This window comes from Amphibalanus amphitrite, unplaced genomic scaffold, assembly GCF_019059575.1.
Source record: "Amphibalanus amphitrite isolate SeventyFive unplaced genomic scaffold, NRLGWU_Aamphi_draft 000861F_arrow, whole genome shotgun sequence".
In the NCBI taxonomy this organism is placed as follows: domain Eukaryota; kingdom Metazoa; phylum Arthropoda; class Thecostraca; order Balanomorpha; family Balanidae; genus Amphibalanus; species Amphibalanus amphitrite.
In genome coordinates, this window is record NW_024882355.1 from 184,346 (window position 1) to 201,104 (window position 16,759).

A 16,759-nucleotide genomic window follows, 5' to 3' on the forward strand; every position below is an offset into this window, starting at 1 on the left:
CGGCGGCTGCCGGCGGTTTATACTAGAGTGTGCAGTATAAACAGTGCTCCGTGGCCCGGTCCAGTGCCATTTGTCCTGCAGACGCGCCGGACACGATGACTGGTCCCCCGCCCCCCGTACCCCCGTCCCCGTCCCCGTCATCCCCATGCCCAGTCTCTGAGCCCCCGGGCCCACCCGGGCGATGTCATTGTTTGCACCGACCGGCCCTACGGCGGGCTGTTGGCACAGCGTCGGGACACAGTCACAGCCAGGTACGGCACTCTGCCAGATCGAGTTGACCAACGTCGGAACCACCGCGGCGCAGTCGGTGTTGATTTGGTCTCTCAGTTGTAGGCTCGTAGACTCGTCAGTCGTCCATCGAGACATAAAGGGTGATATTGTTCCGTGCTGGTGTTTCTCACCAGACATTTACAAGTAATGTTCCGATTGTCAGCTGTCAAGCGCTACTTTTTTTTTTGTTACAGCTCATTCGGAGCTCTATCTGCTTGTGCCATTGCGACTGTGTATGGCTTCTTTTGCGTAAAGAAACCATAGACAACATATTTAGGCGGTGAATATCAGAGCGAAGTGAGCATTACAGCCCACGAATGATCAAATACGCATTTACAATAGCCCTATAGGATAAATCCCGTTTTGTGAACGACGCAAATTCGCTGCGACATTATTTCCGTCATGGCTAAGGGGAAATCCTGCTCGATATGCGCGACTTATATTGGCTAACTTCGCCTCACCTTCAAGCCAAAGACTAATTACTATACTCTAGTCACAACTTCCAAGTGTAGTAACAGGTGGACTACACAGTACACAGCTCTCGGGAACGTGTGCAATAGGCGATTCTGTCCTGACCTGGCCTGACCTGTGCGTTCTATTCCCCGCAGGTCACACTGCTGCGTAACCTGCTGCAGGCGCGGTTACAGCACAAGCCCGGTCTGCTGATGAAGGAGGCCAGGGCCAACAAGCCAGGTACGTCTGACTGGTGACGGAAGAGGTGTCTGTCATCTGTGTCGCATATTGTGCTGTCCTGATCACTGTACATTGTTGTGGGTATGTGTCTTTTCCAAGTCAGCCGTTTTACAGACCTTATTTCGGCGAGTGGATCGACTCCTGGAATCCTTCATACGATAAATCTTGCCTTAAATCCTGATAGCTTGCGGTATTTGCCCCGCCGACCCCACTAGGAAGGCCCTCAGAAGACACAAGGAAACATCGGTTTACGTTTCACTGAAGTCATCATCCAACTTAACCCCCGTCTGCAGTTTACCATAGACACTCGGGTTTCCCCAGTCGGTGGGACAATGGTTCTTTCTGCGAAGTTGGTCCCTATTTTCTACTTACCGCTAAGGTAACGTCCGCTCGTCGTGCCTCATTACCAGTAATAACAACCTTACGCCAGATGTTGGCATGAAGCGCTACCACCTCGTAGGCGAAACACTCAACTAGTGATCGGGGACTGTGGTGTGTGGGTGGCCTTTGTAACGTCATATTCGGGCGCCGCTTTGATAAGATGTCGACTCGTCTTCCCAGATTTGCACGGTCGTGTTGACTGAACACACTTCCTAACTAAATAATGTCTGCTGTTTCCCATTGATACTGCAAAGTGTTGCTTCCAACTGTCGCCATTCCACCTTCTATCTTAGTTTCTTTGGAGAACTGGCCGTAGCTCCTGCACACATGCTCTCTGCTGCTCTCGTCTGCCGTTGGTGCCGGCCCGGTCCGTCTGGCGGGTCGGGCCGGGTGGAGCGTCACTTCAGCATAAACAGCGGGGCCGAGCCGCCCCCGGGTCGGCTCGGGAGCCGTGAACCTGGCCAGCCAACTGACGGCCGGGAACAGAGTTGAGTGGTCGTGGTTTCCTTACGCTTCCTCTTGTTGCGCATGCAGGGGTTGCATTGCATGAAGCGTTATCATCTACGAAGAAACGAAATGATTACGGATTATTGGCCTCTATGCGACGTAAACGTGAAATTGGCTGGATAAGCCACTCCAGTGCCGCAGCCTTCCCGTCCCAAGCCTCCACAGAAAAGCCTCCGCAGTCCGCAACTTATGTGCTCTCCAAACCTAATCTGGCCGGAGCAGCGGCGCTAACGGTTGTGGTCTGTGTTTATGAGTGTGCGGCTCACTGGCGCACGCCGTATGGATATTGTATACATTACGTCACACTGCCCCGCCCAGTAACCCGCCCGAGATCACGGGACCTGAGCTGTTTACGGGAAGGGCTTCTGAGGGCAGCGTATAGGGCCGCGCCCACTGGGGCTGTTCTGTTACCGGTGTTCACTGGATTTTGTTCCTGGTCTGATCGGCACAGCTGAAGTCGTGAGACGCCCCTGTAACGGATGCTTTGTTGTGGGATAAACTGACAGAGGCTGCCGTGTGCACGGATCTCAAGCGGCGTGCCAGGGTTTTCCAGTATCTGGTCTCTCCCTGTCGGCTGGGCCGCCGCGTCGCGCGGGACGATTAGTGCAGATCATCTGCCCATCTGTTGCGGATTGAACAGTCAAAGGATAGGCGGCTCACGGCGGCTCGCTGTGGCGACTGTGATAACGATGACAGCATCGTGTAGTCGCCGAGGCGGTGTCATGGTCGACAGTAGTTTATACGAGCCTGGCAGTCCACCGGCAACAGCTAACACAAGATCCCCTTACAGCAGCATCTGAGGAAACCGTAGATCAGTTGTGTTTGTAACGCGATCAGAAGAGCACGCCCGGGTGTTCGTGTCGTCAGTCTGTTATACAAACAATGTGTCAACAAGTGTGTCACGGTTGTGATTGCCGTTATATTCGACCGTTTCGTCCTTGGCTTCATTCGTGCATTTTACATGTTGTTCGTGCTGTATTATTTGTCATTACAACGTTCATTAACTGAATGCATGCTAGCACACCGCCTGCATTCCATGAAACAAATTCTTTTAGTGGAATCGTAGCTACATTCGCTTGCTAAATTATGACGCTATTTTGAGCTGCAGGACACTGGCGTGCAGCTGTATTCCACCGAACACCTGTGTGCGATTAGTGAAGACATTGCTGTGCTTACTTTTCACAAAACACACATCTGTCACCCGCCAGTCCGGCCTCCGCTGCGCTATAACTGACCTTTTTACTCCCGCCTCTCTCCCTCTCACCATTCTCTCCCTCTCTCCACAGAGGTGGTGTTCCGCGAGTGCAGCGTCAACCCTCCGGAGCAGACGCTGGACTTTCTGCAGGAGCACCTGCCGCTGCTGGCGCTCACGAACCACGAGGCCAAGCCGCTGTACCTGAACGGCGTGATGCGCGCCGTGAGCGCGGCCATGAACGGCACGGGCGGCGGCCAGCGGCTGGAGCAGGCGCGTCAGCTGCTCGGCGTGCTGGCCGTCCATCCGGTGCTCACCAGAGATGACAAACGGTGAGTGGTGACTAGGGGAAGAAGCGGGGAGGGAGGGGTTAGGGGGTGGTCAAAGAGATTGGTGGTCCGGGAGTTGTCTCAAAGAGTTGTCAAAGTGTTGTGCTGGTTTGTGAGTCTTCAAGGAATATTAAGATTTGTCTAAGGACCTTGTCACAGTTGGTAAGGAAATGCGGGTCTCCCAACATCTGAACAGCTGGTCCCCGGTAACTACCTAACAAGCGCGAAAATTTGCTCCTTGTCTCAGCGGGTCCTTCAGTCCTAGTCGAACTTTCAGAAACGACGCCAAATAGCGACGCTATTTGTAATACCACTGTCGATGGGTTTGGATTAAAAACACGCAAGTCAAGTTCGATGTTGACATATGCTCGAGCTTCATGCCAACATTTTAAGCTTGTCACCCTCCACTTCCTCAGCCAAGCTCAATGCCTCGCCCTTCTCCCTCTCACCCTCCCTCTTATCCTCCCCCTCATCCCCGCGTCCAGTGGCACACGCCCGTCTCACCCCTCCCCTATGTGTCTTCTAGTCAGCGCTCACTCCTCCCCTATTTGTCTGGTCAGATCAGTGTGTCATATGTCAGCCGTGATGAGTCGCGGCCGCAGAGTGACGCACGATCCCTCTCTGTGTGTGTATAGTATGTGTGAGTGACCTCAGCCGACAGTTGTGTTTGGCACTGACTCACTGCCATTACGGCGAGACGGAACATAACGAGCTGCTACACTACGACAGGGACCGTGCATGTGTTCGTCAATTTTAGCTGTCATTGGTCATGAATTAAAACACGAAAATATGTTTTCGAATGGCTTCAATATCATCTTTTGGATTAACACAAGGCCACCTTCCTAATCAAATATATTTAATGTTTACATCTGTCTCCTTATTCGAATCTTCTTGCGGGATCCGGCATTCGGAATGTCCTGAGCCGCCAAGCGACATTGAAGGCAACTGAAGGCAGACTTTCCTGTTCTGTGATACCGGTTCGCGGCTTGTGGTGGCCGCTTTTTGGCAGGGCTCTGCACGAACACCATAGAAAGAATTAAGAAATTTTCGCGCCGCGCCCTCACATGCATTTCAACAGACATCACACGGATGAAGCGATATGACGGTGCACTTGTGATTTGGTGCAACCCAGGATGTGTCTGGTCTAAGTGGCGATCCTTACTATGCAAAATCTCATAAGGTTTTGTTCATGTGGCCCTACTTCCGACCAGGATCTGGGCTGTTTTTCTATCAGTGTTGCACTTCGCACCACCTGTCCGCCTGTATGTGTGTGTGTAATTTTACGTATGTGATGACGTGATTGCCGTGCCCAGCACGCCACCGGCCGGCGGCTGACCCCACCCCTTCCATGTCACAGTGTGGTGCAGAAGCTGTTCGCCGACTACACGGAGGCGGCCGGCGGCGGCAGCGGCACCTCGCCGGACCGGCGCGGCGCCGCGTCACTGCTCGCCTCCGAGCAGCGGCGGCACAGCGCGTGCGCCGCGTTTGGCGGCGAGCTGCGCGTGCCCAGTCCGGCGTTCAGCCCGCCGCAAGACGCGCCGACCACCGGCGCACCGTCCGCCTGGCAGGGACGCAACCTGCTCAGTCCGAGCCACGGTTAGTGCTGTCGACCGGCCGCGCCCCGGAGCTCGGCCATGGATTAGCGTGACAGTGGGGCTGGCGAGGCCGCCGGCCGACCGGCCAAGCCCAGCCGGGCCCACCGCTCGGCCGCCGCGACTTATGGCATTCCGAACCGGCTCAGCGCGGCGGCGCGTCCTCCGTTCGAGATGGGTGGATCGTGACTGGGTGATGACGGCGCAGCTGGGTGGCTTGACCTTGCCGCTGGTCATCGGGATGTCGGGCTCCGATTGCTTGGTTTGATGACCATTTATGGGATAAGTTGCAGCATGGTATCGCTGCCTGTTTGTATCATCTGCTAGCGTGCCCCAATAAGCTGGATGGATTTGAGCCAGCTGTGTTTTGAAATAGATGTCGGTGTTCTTTGAGCTAGACCCATTTCAGGGGATTGCTAACTAAAGTGGTCCTCTATCAGATTGTTGTGCTTGCTGAGCTCGAACCGTGCTGGCTTGTCATGATATCTAACATGAAATCAGTCCTAGGTATATCGTAATGCCACTTGTCCGATTGTTCCACGATAAGTGGGCGAATCTCGGCGAAGTCGCGTAGGCTGGTGTTACCAACGATCTTTCATTCCGCGTCATAATCTAGACTTAAGGCCTGGCTACACTATGCGTTTTCTGCGTGCGTTTTTGCAGGTTTGCGTGTTTTGCGTAATATCGTTCTAGGAAAAAAGTTATAAACAATATAATTTTTACTTTGGTTATATACAAAAGCTAACATAACTCTTATGTAACTAAAATTTAAGGTGAAAAACATCACAAAAACGTAATATCGTTCTTTTTTCTAGAACGATATCACGCAAAACACGCAAACACGCAAAAAACGCACGAAGAAAACGCATAGTGTAGCCAGGCCTTTATTAGCTAGGTTAGAACTTTAGTATATTCCAGCGTATTAGCTACGTATAAATGTCTGTTAATCTAGTTCTGATTCATACAATAAGTTATAGTACGAACTGACGATATCTGAAAACGAAAGCTTTTAATTACAGTTATACGAATGGCAACATTTTGAAGGCACAACCTTCCGGGATTATCATTAGTCACAGTGTCATAAACATGCCGCGATATAACAGCCCTCGGTGTTTCTTAGTGCTTAGGCACTGGAGTGTCTGATTTTTTTTTTTTGCGCACGTTGATGCCAGATCGGCTACGCAAACGCATGTTATTGGCAATGTTTTTGTTTCTAACTCTCGAGTATAACTGACCAAGCGAATGCTATTCTTGATAACGGTGTGTCGGTGATTCTGTGACTGGTTCTCAGCTGGTGATTGGCGATGTGTTTGACCAATATCTGTGTGACCTTTTCCCGTCTGTCTCCCCTCCACAGCGTCGGAGGGCTCGTACTCGTCCGACCAGAACCAGCAGCAGTCCCAGCAGCGCCTGCGGTCCAACAGTCTGACGCCGCCGGGCACCTACAGCCCGCCGGCCGGCGACCTGCACCCGGTCAGTGAGACAACGGGGAGACTCGCGGGGTCATACAGGGGGACCGTGGTGTCAGTAGGACAGAGTCTGCGAGGTCAGTGACATGGCGGAGGATCTGGCCAGCGATGCTCGCGGACGATGTGCTGGTGGGGTGTTTCAGACCACGGGGAAACGAGTCATGAACTTTTCATTGACTTGTTGCCAGTGTAACTGGTTTTACGTGTTTTAGTACCGTCCTTGGTGATATTTTCGTCAGGTCGTCTACGTTTGCCGTCCCGTACACTCCACTCAGTCACAGTCTGACCACACCTCTTCGTGTCTCCGCAGGGTGACCTGCTGAATGCGAAGCCGCGCAGCTCGTCCATCCACCTGGACCACAGCCCGCTGGGGCCGGGCGCGGCGCCGACCGTCACGTCCAGCGGCGGCTCCGGCACCTCCGGCCAGGCCGGCTCGGCACTCCTCTCCGCCCAGTCGGCCGATAAAAAGGTACGAAACGGATGGGAACATTCACCCTTCTAGCATGAGTGTGTCAACTGTCACAGGGTATCCCGTTCCTCTATAAATTACCTCGGGCTGTCTGCCCCAAGTGGCAATGCTCCTCTCTCAGTTCACATCCACCAGCCTATTTCTGTTTTCTTTCCCATCTCCCATTTTCCTCATTCTCGCTCCACCCCGTCTCTGACCTCCCCCCCCCCCCCCAGTTCACATTTGTCCGATGGTCAGCACTTACGATACTCTGCCCGTCCCGTTTTGTGACCGCTTACCCGCTCTGTTCACAGTCGTCGGGTGGTCAGCCGCCTCGCTCCAACAGCCACAGCAGTCTGAGCGACATCAGCCGCGACAAGGCCTTCTCCGTGCGCGGCAGTGGCACCACCAGTACGTGAGGGTAGCGGCACGGTGCATGGTACCAGGAGAGGGAATCGGTAGACGTGACTCAGCTTTATGAGATTTTCATTTAAGTTGAAGCATCGCAAGGTGATGAAAAGGGAGAGATACCTAGCTTTTGAAAGACGAAGGTCGAGTAAAAGTAAAGATGGTCATAACCGCAGAATTGAAACTCTGGATCGTTTGTAGGTGTATCAGCTGCAGCTCATTTTGACTGGTTCTTTTCTTAATTAAACTGTAGCCTCCGCTTGAAACTGACCTTCATCTCCGCCTGCAGCCGTTCCTAAGTGGCTGCACAAGCTCCGTTTGCACAAGTACACGTGGATATTTGCCGGTATGACGTACGAAGACCTGTTCGATGTCACCATGGAGAAGCTGCTTCGTCTGGGCGTCACGCAGGGCGGCGCCAATAAGTTGCTGAGGAACATCCAGGAGCTCAACGACCGAGCGCAGAAGCTCAAGGACCTGGAGCAGGTACACAGACACGATGACTTTTGAACACATCTTACAGCGTGGTTTGAATTTCGCTTTGATTTATTCGAGTTTGAAATGTGATTTTGTCATATAACAATCATTTGACTCTTTTTCCGAACCCCTTGTTTGCATTTTTATATTTCGATTAGTGAATCCCTTTTATATAAATCCCTTGTTCCTGTGTTTTGTACCCATGATCAGTGCTGACTTCACCCCTCTTGCGTCCGTCAGGGTCTGACCGAGAACAAGATATTCCTGAGCGCGGCGCTGGAGATAATGCAGGTGATGGTGGTCTCGCCGATGCGGCCGCACAAGCCGCGTCTCTCGCCGTCTCCGGCGCCGTCCGCGCCCACCCCGCCCACCACGTCAGCCACCGGTACACCGCTGATCCGCGTCACACGCTCTGACGACTCTGAGGAGCCCGCCTCGCCTCCGGCCGGCCCGCCCGTGCCGACCACCACCACTGCCGCATCCACGGGCACTGCGTCAACCACCACTGCTACTACCACTATCAGCGGCAGCGGGCAGGGAGACCCTCCGCCGGCCGCCGGCAGTGCTAACACCTCCGGAGAGGCGGACCTGCAGGCGCTGATGACGCGCGTGCTGGCCAAGATGTGCACCCAGCTGCTGGTGACCCAGTCGGCTGACGATGAGGCGATCCAGACGTTCCTCTGGGTGCTCGACGAGGCCACCTGGCACGAGGCGTTCAACGACGCTCAGCGCAGGAAGTTCGTCACCTGGAAACGGCAGATCAGTCTCGAGCTCGGCCGGAGACAGGTGAGATGGGTCACTCAGCCTGAGCCGATCAATCGTACTGTATTCTGCTTAATTCGTCACTTCTTTTATTTCGATCGTGTTTCGATAGAATCATCATAAGTGTCTCATATACACTATGTTTTCCGCCTATACAAGGCACTTGTATATTCCGCCTTCCCGGCTGTATTGATTCTAAGATTCATACGGTGCCGTAATTTACCGGAAATCTGTCCCGTTATTGGCTGTGAGTTTTCGCCGGACTGACTCGCCGCCCTCCGTGCCGTCGCCAGGTGTTCCCGCCACCGTTCCGGCGCCACTCGGACGCCCGGCAGTACCACTCTCAGCGGCGGCACAGCGACGCGCGCGGCTACGGACGCCGCTTCCCGGCCTCCTCCGGGTCGGGTCGCGCCGCGCCGCCCCACTCCGGCGGCTTCATGGGCGGCGGCGGTGGCGGCGGTGGCTACCCGGCGCCCAGTATCGGGTACTGGGGCGGCGCGCCGACCGGCGGCGGCGGGCAGCTGCCGGCGGCGGTCCGCTCCCGGGGCGCACCGTCATCACTGAGCCCCGGCTCGCACGGTGTGCACTTCCCGCGCCGCACCAGCCTGCAGGAGAGCGTACTGGAGGTGAGTGAAAACAAAGGAAACGCCAGATGATAGGACGAGATGTCGACCTAGTGTATGGGGATGTTGACTAGGGTTAAGCGTTGTTCGTACATGCTGAGCATTCGTCATGCTGTCGTGTGGTTCATTTGGAGGGTGCGGCAACCGATTCTGACACCTGTCTCGGTTTGTCGCTCTGCCGTATCGTGGCATTGAGGACGCAGACCGCCGCCAGGTTTCCCGGATAGTGCACCGTTGTGGCCGTCTGGCCATACACGCCTGGGCCACTCCCCGTACACTGTATGTCCGGTCTATGACACCCCCCCCCCCCCTCCCCGGCAGGTGCCACACCTGTCCAGTCTGTACCGGACCAACTCTGGCGACATCTACCGGCCGACGGCGGGCACCCACTTCTCGGCGCCGCCGCCCACCTACGGCTCGGGCCGGCTGGCCACGCCGGCCCTGCAGTCGATCCCGGCTGCCGCGCCGCCGCCGCCGCCGCCCCCGCCCCCGCCGCCGCCGGCCGCCGACCCGGCCGGCCGACTGGACTCGCTCGAGAGCATCTGCCGCAGCGTGTGTGAGACGGCGCTCAAGTAGAGGCGCGCGCCGAGTGGCCTGCCATTGCGCGGTATCCGTGCCGAGACGGTGGACCGGGGCCGGGGAACTGAGGCTGGGCGCCCGCCCGGCCCGCGCCGCTGTGATATCTCCCCCTGGGCGTCTGCCCACGGCCGATGGCGCCGGACCCGTCCGCCGGCAGTGAGTGTCGGACGGCCCGTCGGAGGGAGTGAGGCTCCCGCCGTCCGCCGTCGTGCTCTGCCGACCTCAGTCGCCGCCGCTGCCCGCCCGGCGGCCTGCCGGTGGCGCCGGCCGCGCCCGGACCCCTGGCCGTTTTTATGGCCGGGTCTGGGCCCAGACGTTTGTCGTCCGCTGTTGAAAGTTGAGCTTACCTTTGTGATGGTGTAGCTGCCACCATTTTCGCTGCGCCGCCAGCGCTGGAGGCCGGGGCCTGCCGTCGACGGTTTGTCGCTGTTTAATTGTTAGATGTTTGTCTGTGGCGACGAACTGATTTGTTGTAACATCATGTCCATGACTGCGCGCAAATTTTTCGCTTTCCTACTAACAACCACTGACTGTTGTGTGTGTGCGCACGAGAAGCGGCCGCGATGGCTTGGTACGCTCGGTTGTGTTGTGTTTACACGTTAAGGCGGGTTATTTGTGCGCTTCTCCCTGGACTGGCGCGGCGCCGTCGGCCCCGGCTGTTACGTGTGTTCGTGGATGGCTTGCGCTGTGCTGGTGGGGGCGGACGGGGACTGAAAGTGTCACTGAGGTGTGTGCACCGCGAGCTGCTGAGGCGGCCGGAGCTGGGAGTGTCTGATCGTCATGGGGATCTAAAACGCCATGCTGTGTAGCTAGGGCGGACGGGCGCGGCTCGGCCGCGAGGCGCGTCTTGCTCAACACGAGTCGAGGGGTCACCCCGGCGTCCGAGGGTGTACTGCGGCGCCCCCAGCGGCCGGATCTCGCCGAGTGGCGGCGGCGGCGGCGGAGGCGGGCGCCGCCAGCGCCGATCTTTTTGTAGTGTGGTGTTGACCGGCTGCGCTGGGCACCAATACAGTGTCCTGCTTAGTGCCTTGTGAATGGCGATGGCAGTTGGACTTTGAACGGGTGCGGGATTCACTGAGGGTGAAAAGTCGAGCTGGTAAAGTGTTAAATGGTTAATTTTTTGAAAGCCTATTGATGGTCTGAATTGTCAATGTTGGATGTTGATCCACTGTCTATGACTATTCACAATATAAGATGATGAGCAACCGTGAGTGTTTGGCGTACCGTTAGTCGCAGGTGGTCCTGGGGTTTCACCGGGCGTGAAAAAATAACTGGGAAAGCCTTAGCCCTGGGTGAGCTTCACATCGACATTACTGCTTCACACAATCGAGGATTTTTTTGGCTGCCTTGGAGGATTCTTTTTCAGTAAATAAAAGTTATAAGTTATAACATGCATGGTTTGTATCATAATTCGTGTAATATGAACAAAAGCAAGCTAGACTTTGAAAGTTTCTTTAAAAAAAAGACTACGATAGATTATGGGTTCTGCATGCTGATGCCGATGCCCCCGCACCATGGATTACCAACTACCACATCCTTCACTACTACATGCCTACTGCATGGGGCTACTTCATCCGACCCCCACCAAACACGATTTGGCAGCACTGTAATGAGGCCTGCTGGGCGTGAAGTTTTCCCTTCACCATAGGGTTTACACACAAACTGGTCAAAGTTTGAGCCAGGATATACTAGTCTAGAAATGCAAAAAACGAACAAATTTTGGCATCAATAGATTCAGCATTTCATCGTGTGCCTCAAACCGTCCATCATTTGGCCTCAAAGGAGGTAAAAATTGTTCAAAATCGAAGTTGAAAAGATGCTTTCTGAGCACATAATCTGGTAGCAATCACGTGACCTGCTATAAGCAGCTTATCGATAATTTACAAATATAATTATTAATATTCTGCTTTAAACAACATTAATCATACATTTTGAGCTTTCAGTACTTTAAATAAGGTCAAAACATCGCAAAACACAAAAATTAATACAATAGTCACGTGGGTGTCAGGAAATGTCACAGGTGCGTCAAATTTGTGACTGGGGCTTTACTTTCAAACATCGGATCTACCTGTTTCTTATAGGTATCTTGACTTCATCCATGCCCGCACCTTGGACAACACTTGAGAATCTATGACGTCATTTACTCTACATTTCATTCAGAATGCGTCGAAATGTATCATCCTTGTTTATTTTCATCAATGCGTTGTGTCAATATAAATAAACCCGTTGTGTGCAATAATTTATTTCAATTTTGCAATATCAATGAACACTGATCACTTATCAGTGATGTCATCATGACTTTATGCTGCAGGTTCTTCACCTGTCACGGTCATAGAATACTATTCACCTGTTAGAACTTAGAAGCTTAGGTAAGTAGGTTTTGATCCCATTGTGTTTGAAAGCCCGAGTGAAGTTGAAATGGAGATTGTCAGCCTTTGTTTAAAATGGATTTTTTTGCGCTTAAACCATTAATTTCACTTGCTTATTGAATGAGGATTAAGTAAAATATTATGTCTATCATTCCACAAGGTGGTATAAAGAGTCCTGTGTTGAAGAGTACATACAGCAGTAGGTAAGGTAATGTTGAATATTACATTTTTAACTCGAGATGTGCTGGCATTGGTTGTGGCGGTCAGATGCATTATCTTATAGACATGTTTGCCACAGCCCACAGGTGTGCTCTAACCACCACACTGCAAATAATTGTAAGTTAACATAATCTGACAAAGTGTTTTGCTTGTGACGAATGTTGTACTCAATGACAGAGTTATGCAGATTGCAGAATGACTTAATGGATTCCAGCCTGTTTTGCCGATTGTCAAATAGTGATGAACATTGCCGAATGCCGATTGGTTATGCTGAATAATGCTTGTTCAAACTGATGCTGAAATGGTTTTGATGATTGGCCATTAAAAAATGCAAGAAGGTGTACAACTTCCTGTTGGTGTGGTGCGAATTGCATATGAGATGCTGATTTGGTATGGAGTGAGGTATTGGATTGGCATTTGGCAAACTGATTTTTTTATATTCCAAATTAAAGATATTAGGTTGTGTGCTAATACAACTTCTCCCAAGCTTTTGCAGCAAAAGAGTGGTTGGTAAACCAATGTGTTTTTGGGATTGTAACTTTGAATGGCAAAAGACACTCAACTTTCCAGTAAAATGACTTAATAAAATGAGAACAGGGTTTTATGGACACTTCAGCAATGTTTGACAGTCTGTGGTAGATGCTCCTCAATTCAGATTACCTACAGATCAATTATCATTGTTGGTATCCAACATCCTAATACCTGTGGGGGGGGGGGAGGGGCGATGGCCTCTACTAATGTTTGGGAGATCTGGCAGGGACCTCCATTGGCCAGACCATTTTTTTAAGTAATTGAACTTGAAAAATCAAGAGCTAATGGGTTCTTGACTCTTTGAGTCTTGGAAGTGTTGATTCATCAATCTTGTGGTGCAATTTTCAGATGCTTTTTTGTTTTGGTTTGGATGTTTTCAGGTTGGTTGGCACTAAGCACAGGCTGGTCCTGGTGAGGATTTTTCTTTACAGCTGGTGTCTTCTGGCTTTTCAACCCTGGACTGCTATGCTTTGCACTTTGGGGCTTCCAAGCTGATGTGTCTTTCACATAGGAACCCACTGCTGCTGAATGACTTAGGACTGCAGTGCATGTGTACAGGCCTTTTTAGGCTACATTTAGAAACATATTTACAAAGAAAGAGAATATTTAGAAGCTGCCAACAATGGTCTAGGAACTAGTCAAATTCCTAAACGGTAAAACTTCTGTGAGCAGGCCATTGACTTTGAGAAGAGCACAGAGACTGACATGAATGGGTTAGCAGACACACAATCACACTGAACACATACAGGGTCTTGTCTGGTCTTGTCATCCCACATATTAACACAGTGTCCTTCAGCTTGATATTGAGGTTGTGAATTGAGCAGCTTTTCTGAAAAGTGCAGAAAATCTGTGGATAAACGGTCATCCGCAAGATAAGACACTGCCCAACCGATGTTTCTTTTTTTGAAAAAAATATGGAAAAAAATGCTTTTAATCATTAATGTGATACATGCAACTTTAAACCCTTTTTTCGGCAGTGGGCCGGTGTGCGCGGTGAGCCAGCGCCCCGTGCGGCGCCGGTACAGTCCGGGTGGGGCGCAGCGGGCCGCCGGGCGCTCCCTGCCGCCGCGCCATGGAGCTGTCGCCGACCTACTCCGAGTCGCCGCCGGACGGCTCGGTAGCAGCCGCCTGCTGCGACTTCACCACCTGCTGCTACTCGGGCCTGTGCGCCGTGCTCTGCTTCACCGGCGTGGCCATCACGTTCATCTTTAGGTGGGTCTGGACGGGGTGGCGTCGGTCGGCGAGGGGAAGATTTTGTAATTTTAGGGCGCCCGGACTTCAGAGGTCATCAGAGCAGTGGCAGTTATTCTTGCGGGGCATGAGCTGGGTCACATGCCTGATGCCAGCACTGGGGAAATTGCCAGATAAGACTCAGCCTACGCAATTAACCTTGACATAGACAATAGACATCGACTACCTGAGTACAGTGATCGACTACATGAGTACAGTGATCAGATAGTCAAATGTTGATGCCACTTTCGCTCCCTCTCCTGCAACGCCCAGCCCTTACCTTGCCTCTGCCCCACCTTGCGCCTGCCCCGACCCGATATGATAGGGTCCCTCCGCCAACAGCTCTGCGCCGGACCAGGACGCAGGCCTGGGTGTGGCGACTCCACAGACCTGGCTGCTCGGGCCCGTTCTCATCCTGCTCAGCGTGCTGGTGGCCGTCAAAACGCTTATGCACGTGCGCAAGCAGCGGCTGCGTCTGGCCGGCGGCCGGCAGCGGCGGCACAGGCGGCGGCGGCGGCCTGACTCGCTGGACCAGGCCGAGCTCGAGTCGGGCCTGGAGCTGTCGCTGCCGCCGCGCGGACACGACCTGCCGCCCTCCTACGAGGAGGTGATGAAGCTGATGCAGGAGGAGCGGCGAGGACCGCCGCCGCCGCCTCCCCCTCCGCCTCCACCGCCCCCACCGCCAGCGGAGGTGGTGCAGTGATGGAGGGCTCACTCACACGCGCACACTCTGGTCTGGAGACCGCGCAGCCAGGTAGCCGGGCCATACACAGCGAGGTGGTGAGTATACGTCTGAGAGTACCCGCCTGTACAGGGTGCGACTGGCTGGACGCTGTATGTCTGGATGTGATTGATGTGACACGCACATACCCTCGAGTATGTGACAGGTTCGATGTGACTGATGTTAGAGCCTTCCGCTGGAAGAGTTGATGATCTGATTAAAAGTTAACTGCGCTCCATAGCGCGTGGTCGATGGTTGACCACGTACCGAACACTGCTGATCAAAATAAGACGACGGCATTTAAAACGTGCCAACTAAGGCGTACGTTTGTCGCTCAAAGTTGACGGTCCTCTGAGATCCTGCGACTCCCTCAGACTCTTCTGGGTGGTTAAAATTGGTCATTGGCCGGTGTCATGGCTAACGCAGGCTGTTCCGGTAGAAGGGATGGGAGAGCGTACGAACGGGACCGGATTGCCGGGACAGTATCTGGGTAGTGGTTCAATGCTATCGGTTTTCAATGTCCCCGTGGGTGATGCTGGACAGTACTCGGTATGTAACTAGACTCAAATGAGATTGGCTTTGATAGCCATTGTTTACCTTTTGGAATGTGCTCACTTCCCAATGTTTAACTGCACCCAGTCCACAAAGCGGTTGTGGTATTCTCTTACTAGTTGCACAATAAGCTAAGCAGAACTCAAGATGTTCCTTTTATTTTCGCATGCATTTTTCATTATAAGGCACATGCTATTTGAGTAAATGGCAATATTGTAGGAAGCGACAGCGTTCGGTTTTACTGTTTCGATTGTCTATTTTGCTCGTGTCTGTGTTTATTGTCATTAGGTGTTTGGATTGGGTGTTTTGCCATACCGTTGGCGTCCGAAGAAAACTGAAGTCTTCTACGAGGAGCTTTACCGTCAGACTTGTGTCGGGCCGGCAGCTGCGCGCTCGGTCGCGACTGTTTTGTGCCAGACATCTGTCCATCCCGTCCAATGTAGCCGGACGCTGCATATCTCGCAACATCATATCCTTTTGAGCGCAATAGTGGTCCACGGTCATCATATCGTTGTCGCGCGGCGCCTCTGACTGTCGGTGGCCGGCGGCTCACATTCCGTGTATTGGTGTGACGGCCGTCCGTGACGTTACGTTACCCCCTCGGGGCGGTGACGGGTCGCCAGTCGCCCTACGGCGAGCGACTGCCAGCTGTGTCCGTGTGGTGTCTGCAGGGTGAGTGGGCGCGAGTGCAATTCTACGTACAATTGTCTGTCTGTGGCGGTGTGCGGCGGCCGTTCAGCTTTACATAGAATCTGTCCAGGACGGATCTGACGCCGGGTTGTCCGGCGACCCCAGAGAATCTCCCCGGCGCCGGTCCCGGGCCGCGGCCGGCCACCGCTCCGGCGCGCGCGGCCGCCGCGCAGACCATGATTCGTGTCTTTCGAAGGATGTTCCGCCGTACAATGCATGCATCGTCCAGGGTGGGTGTGCCGTGTCGACTGTACTGCACCAACAGAAATTCGGCGAGTCCATATATGATACAATATGCTTGCGTCATATTCACTGGCACGTAACGCCCAACATGTGTATTTTTGTAATAAAATGGTGTGATGTTAATAACGGAATGTTCTCAGCTTCAAGAAATACTCATTAATACAAACTGGGCAAGGAGTTATCGCAAATACGAACATATCGGAAACAGGTATGCCTCCAGGCTCGATCACACGTCATGTCAGGCACGTTGACACAGATCTGACATGAATGACCCTCCTGTCCATCGCTATGGTAAAACAGAACAGTCGAGACATGTAACCTTGATCTGCACCGGTTCGCCAAATTAGCAATTATCCCTATTAGTCCTCTAAGAACATTGCAGTCAACCCGGGAAAACGCAGGCGCATGACTGTCTGTCGTCACTAAGGACAATACCCCGGTAAACGTTCGTGGTTTACGTCACGATGTTACCCT

At 53.2% G+C, this 16,759-nt stretch overlaps 2 protein-coding genes across 9 annotated transcripts in view; both read left to right on the forward strand.

Annotated features, from left to right (window-relative positions):
• LOC122367274 (protein Smaug homolog 2-like) overlaps positions 1-10,935 on the forward strand; it is a 36,862-nt gene extending 25,927 nt beyond the window's left edge. For 2 of the 3 annotated variants that reach the window (XM_043340231.1, XM_043340229.1), the window contains 10 exons: positions 879-963; positions 3,138-3,375; positions 4,730-4,968; positions 6,322-6,437; positions 6,744-6,902; positions 7,196-7,292; positions 7,579-7,775; positions 8,007-8,552; positions 8,822-9,154; positions 9,473-10,935. In XM_043340231.1, the coding sequence (XP_043196166.1) occupies positions 879-963; positions 3,138-3,375; positions 4,730-4,968; positions 6,322-6,437; positions 6,744-6,902; positions 7,196-7,292; positions 7,579-7,775; positions 8,007-8,552; positions 8,822-9,154; positions 9,473-9,727 (2,265 nt within the window). In that variant the 3' untranslated portion in view covers positions 9,728-10,935. The remainder of the gene's footprint in view (positions 1-878; positions 964-3,137; positions 3,376-4,729; positions 4,969-6,321; positions 6,438-6,743; positions 6,903-7,195; positions 7,293-7,578; positions 7,776-8,006; positions 8,553-8,821; positions 9,155-9,472) is intronic. The other variant, XM_043340232.1, reaches the window with a different exon arrangement.
• Positions 10,936-11,904: 969 nt separating this feature from the next.
• LOC122367277 (SET-binding protein-like) lies at positions 11,905-16,411 on the forward strand. 6 transcript variants are annotated; one of them, XM_043340241.1, is made up of 4 exons: positions 11,957-12,053; positions 12,088-12,099; positions 13,827-14,061; positions 14,422-16,411. In XM_043340241.1, the coding sequence occupies exons 3-4, from the start codon at positions 13,922-13,924 to the stop codon at positions 14,780-14,782; spliced, it is 501 nt and encodes a 166-aa protein (XP_043196176.1). In that variant the 5' UTR covers positions 11,957-12,053; positions 12,088-12,099; positions 13,827-13,921; the 3' UTR covers positions 14,783-16,411. The 6 variants fall into 6 exon arrangements, with proteins under 6 accessions (XP_043196173.1, XP_043196176.1, XP_043196174.1 ...); XM_043340239.1 differs by lacking the exons at positions 11,957-12,053; positions 12,088-12,099 and adding exons at positions 12,106-12,157; positions 12,260-12,302; XM_043340243.1 differs by lacking the exons at positions 11,957-12,053; positions 12,088-12,099 and adding exons at positions 12,139-12,157; positions 12,260-12,298.
• Positions 16,412-16,759: the final 348 nt, after the last annotated feature.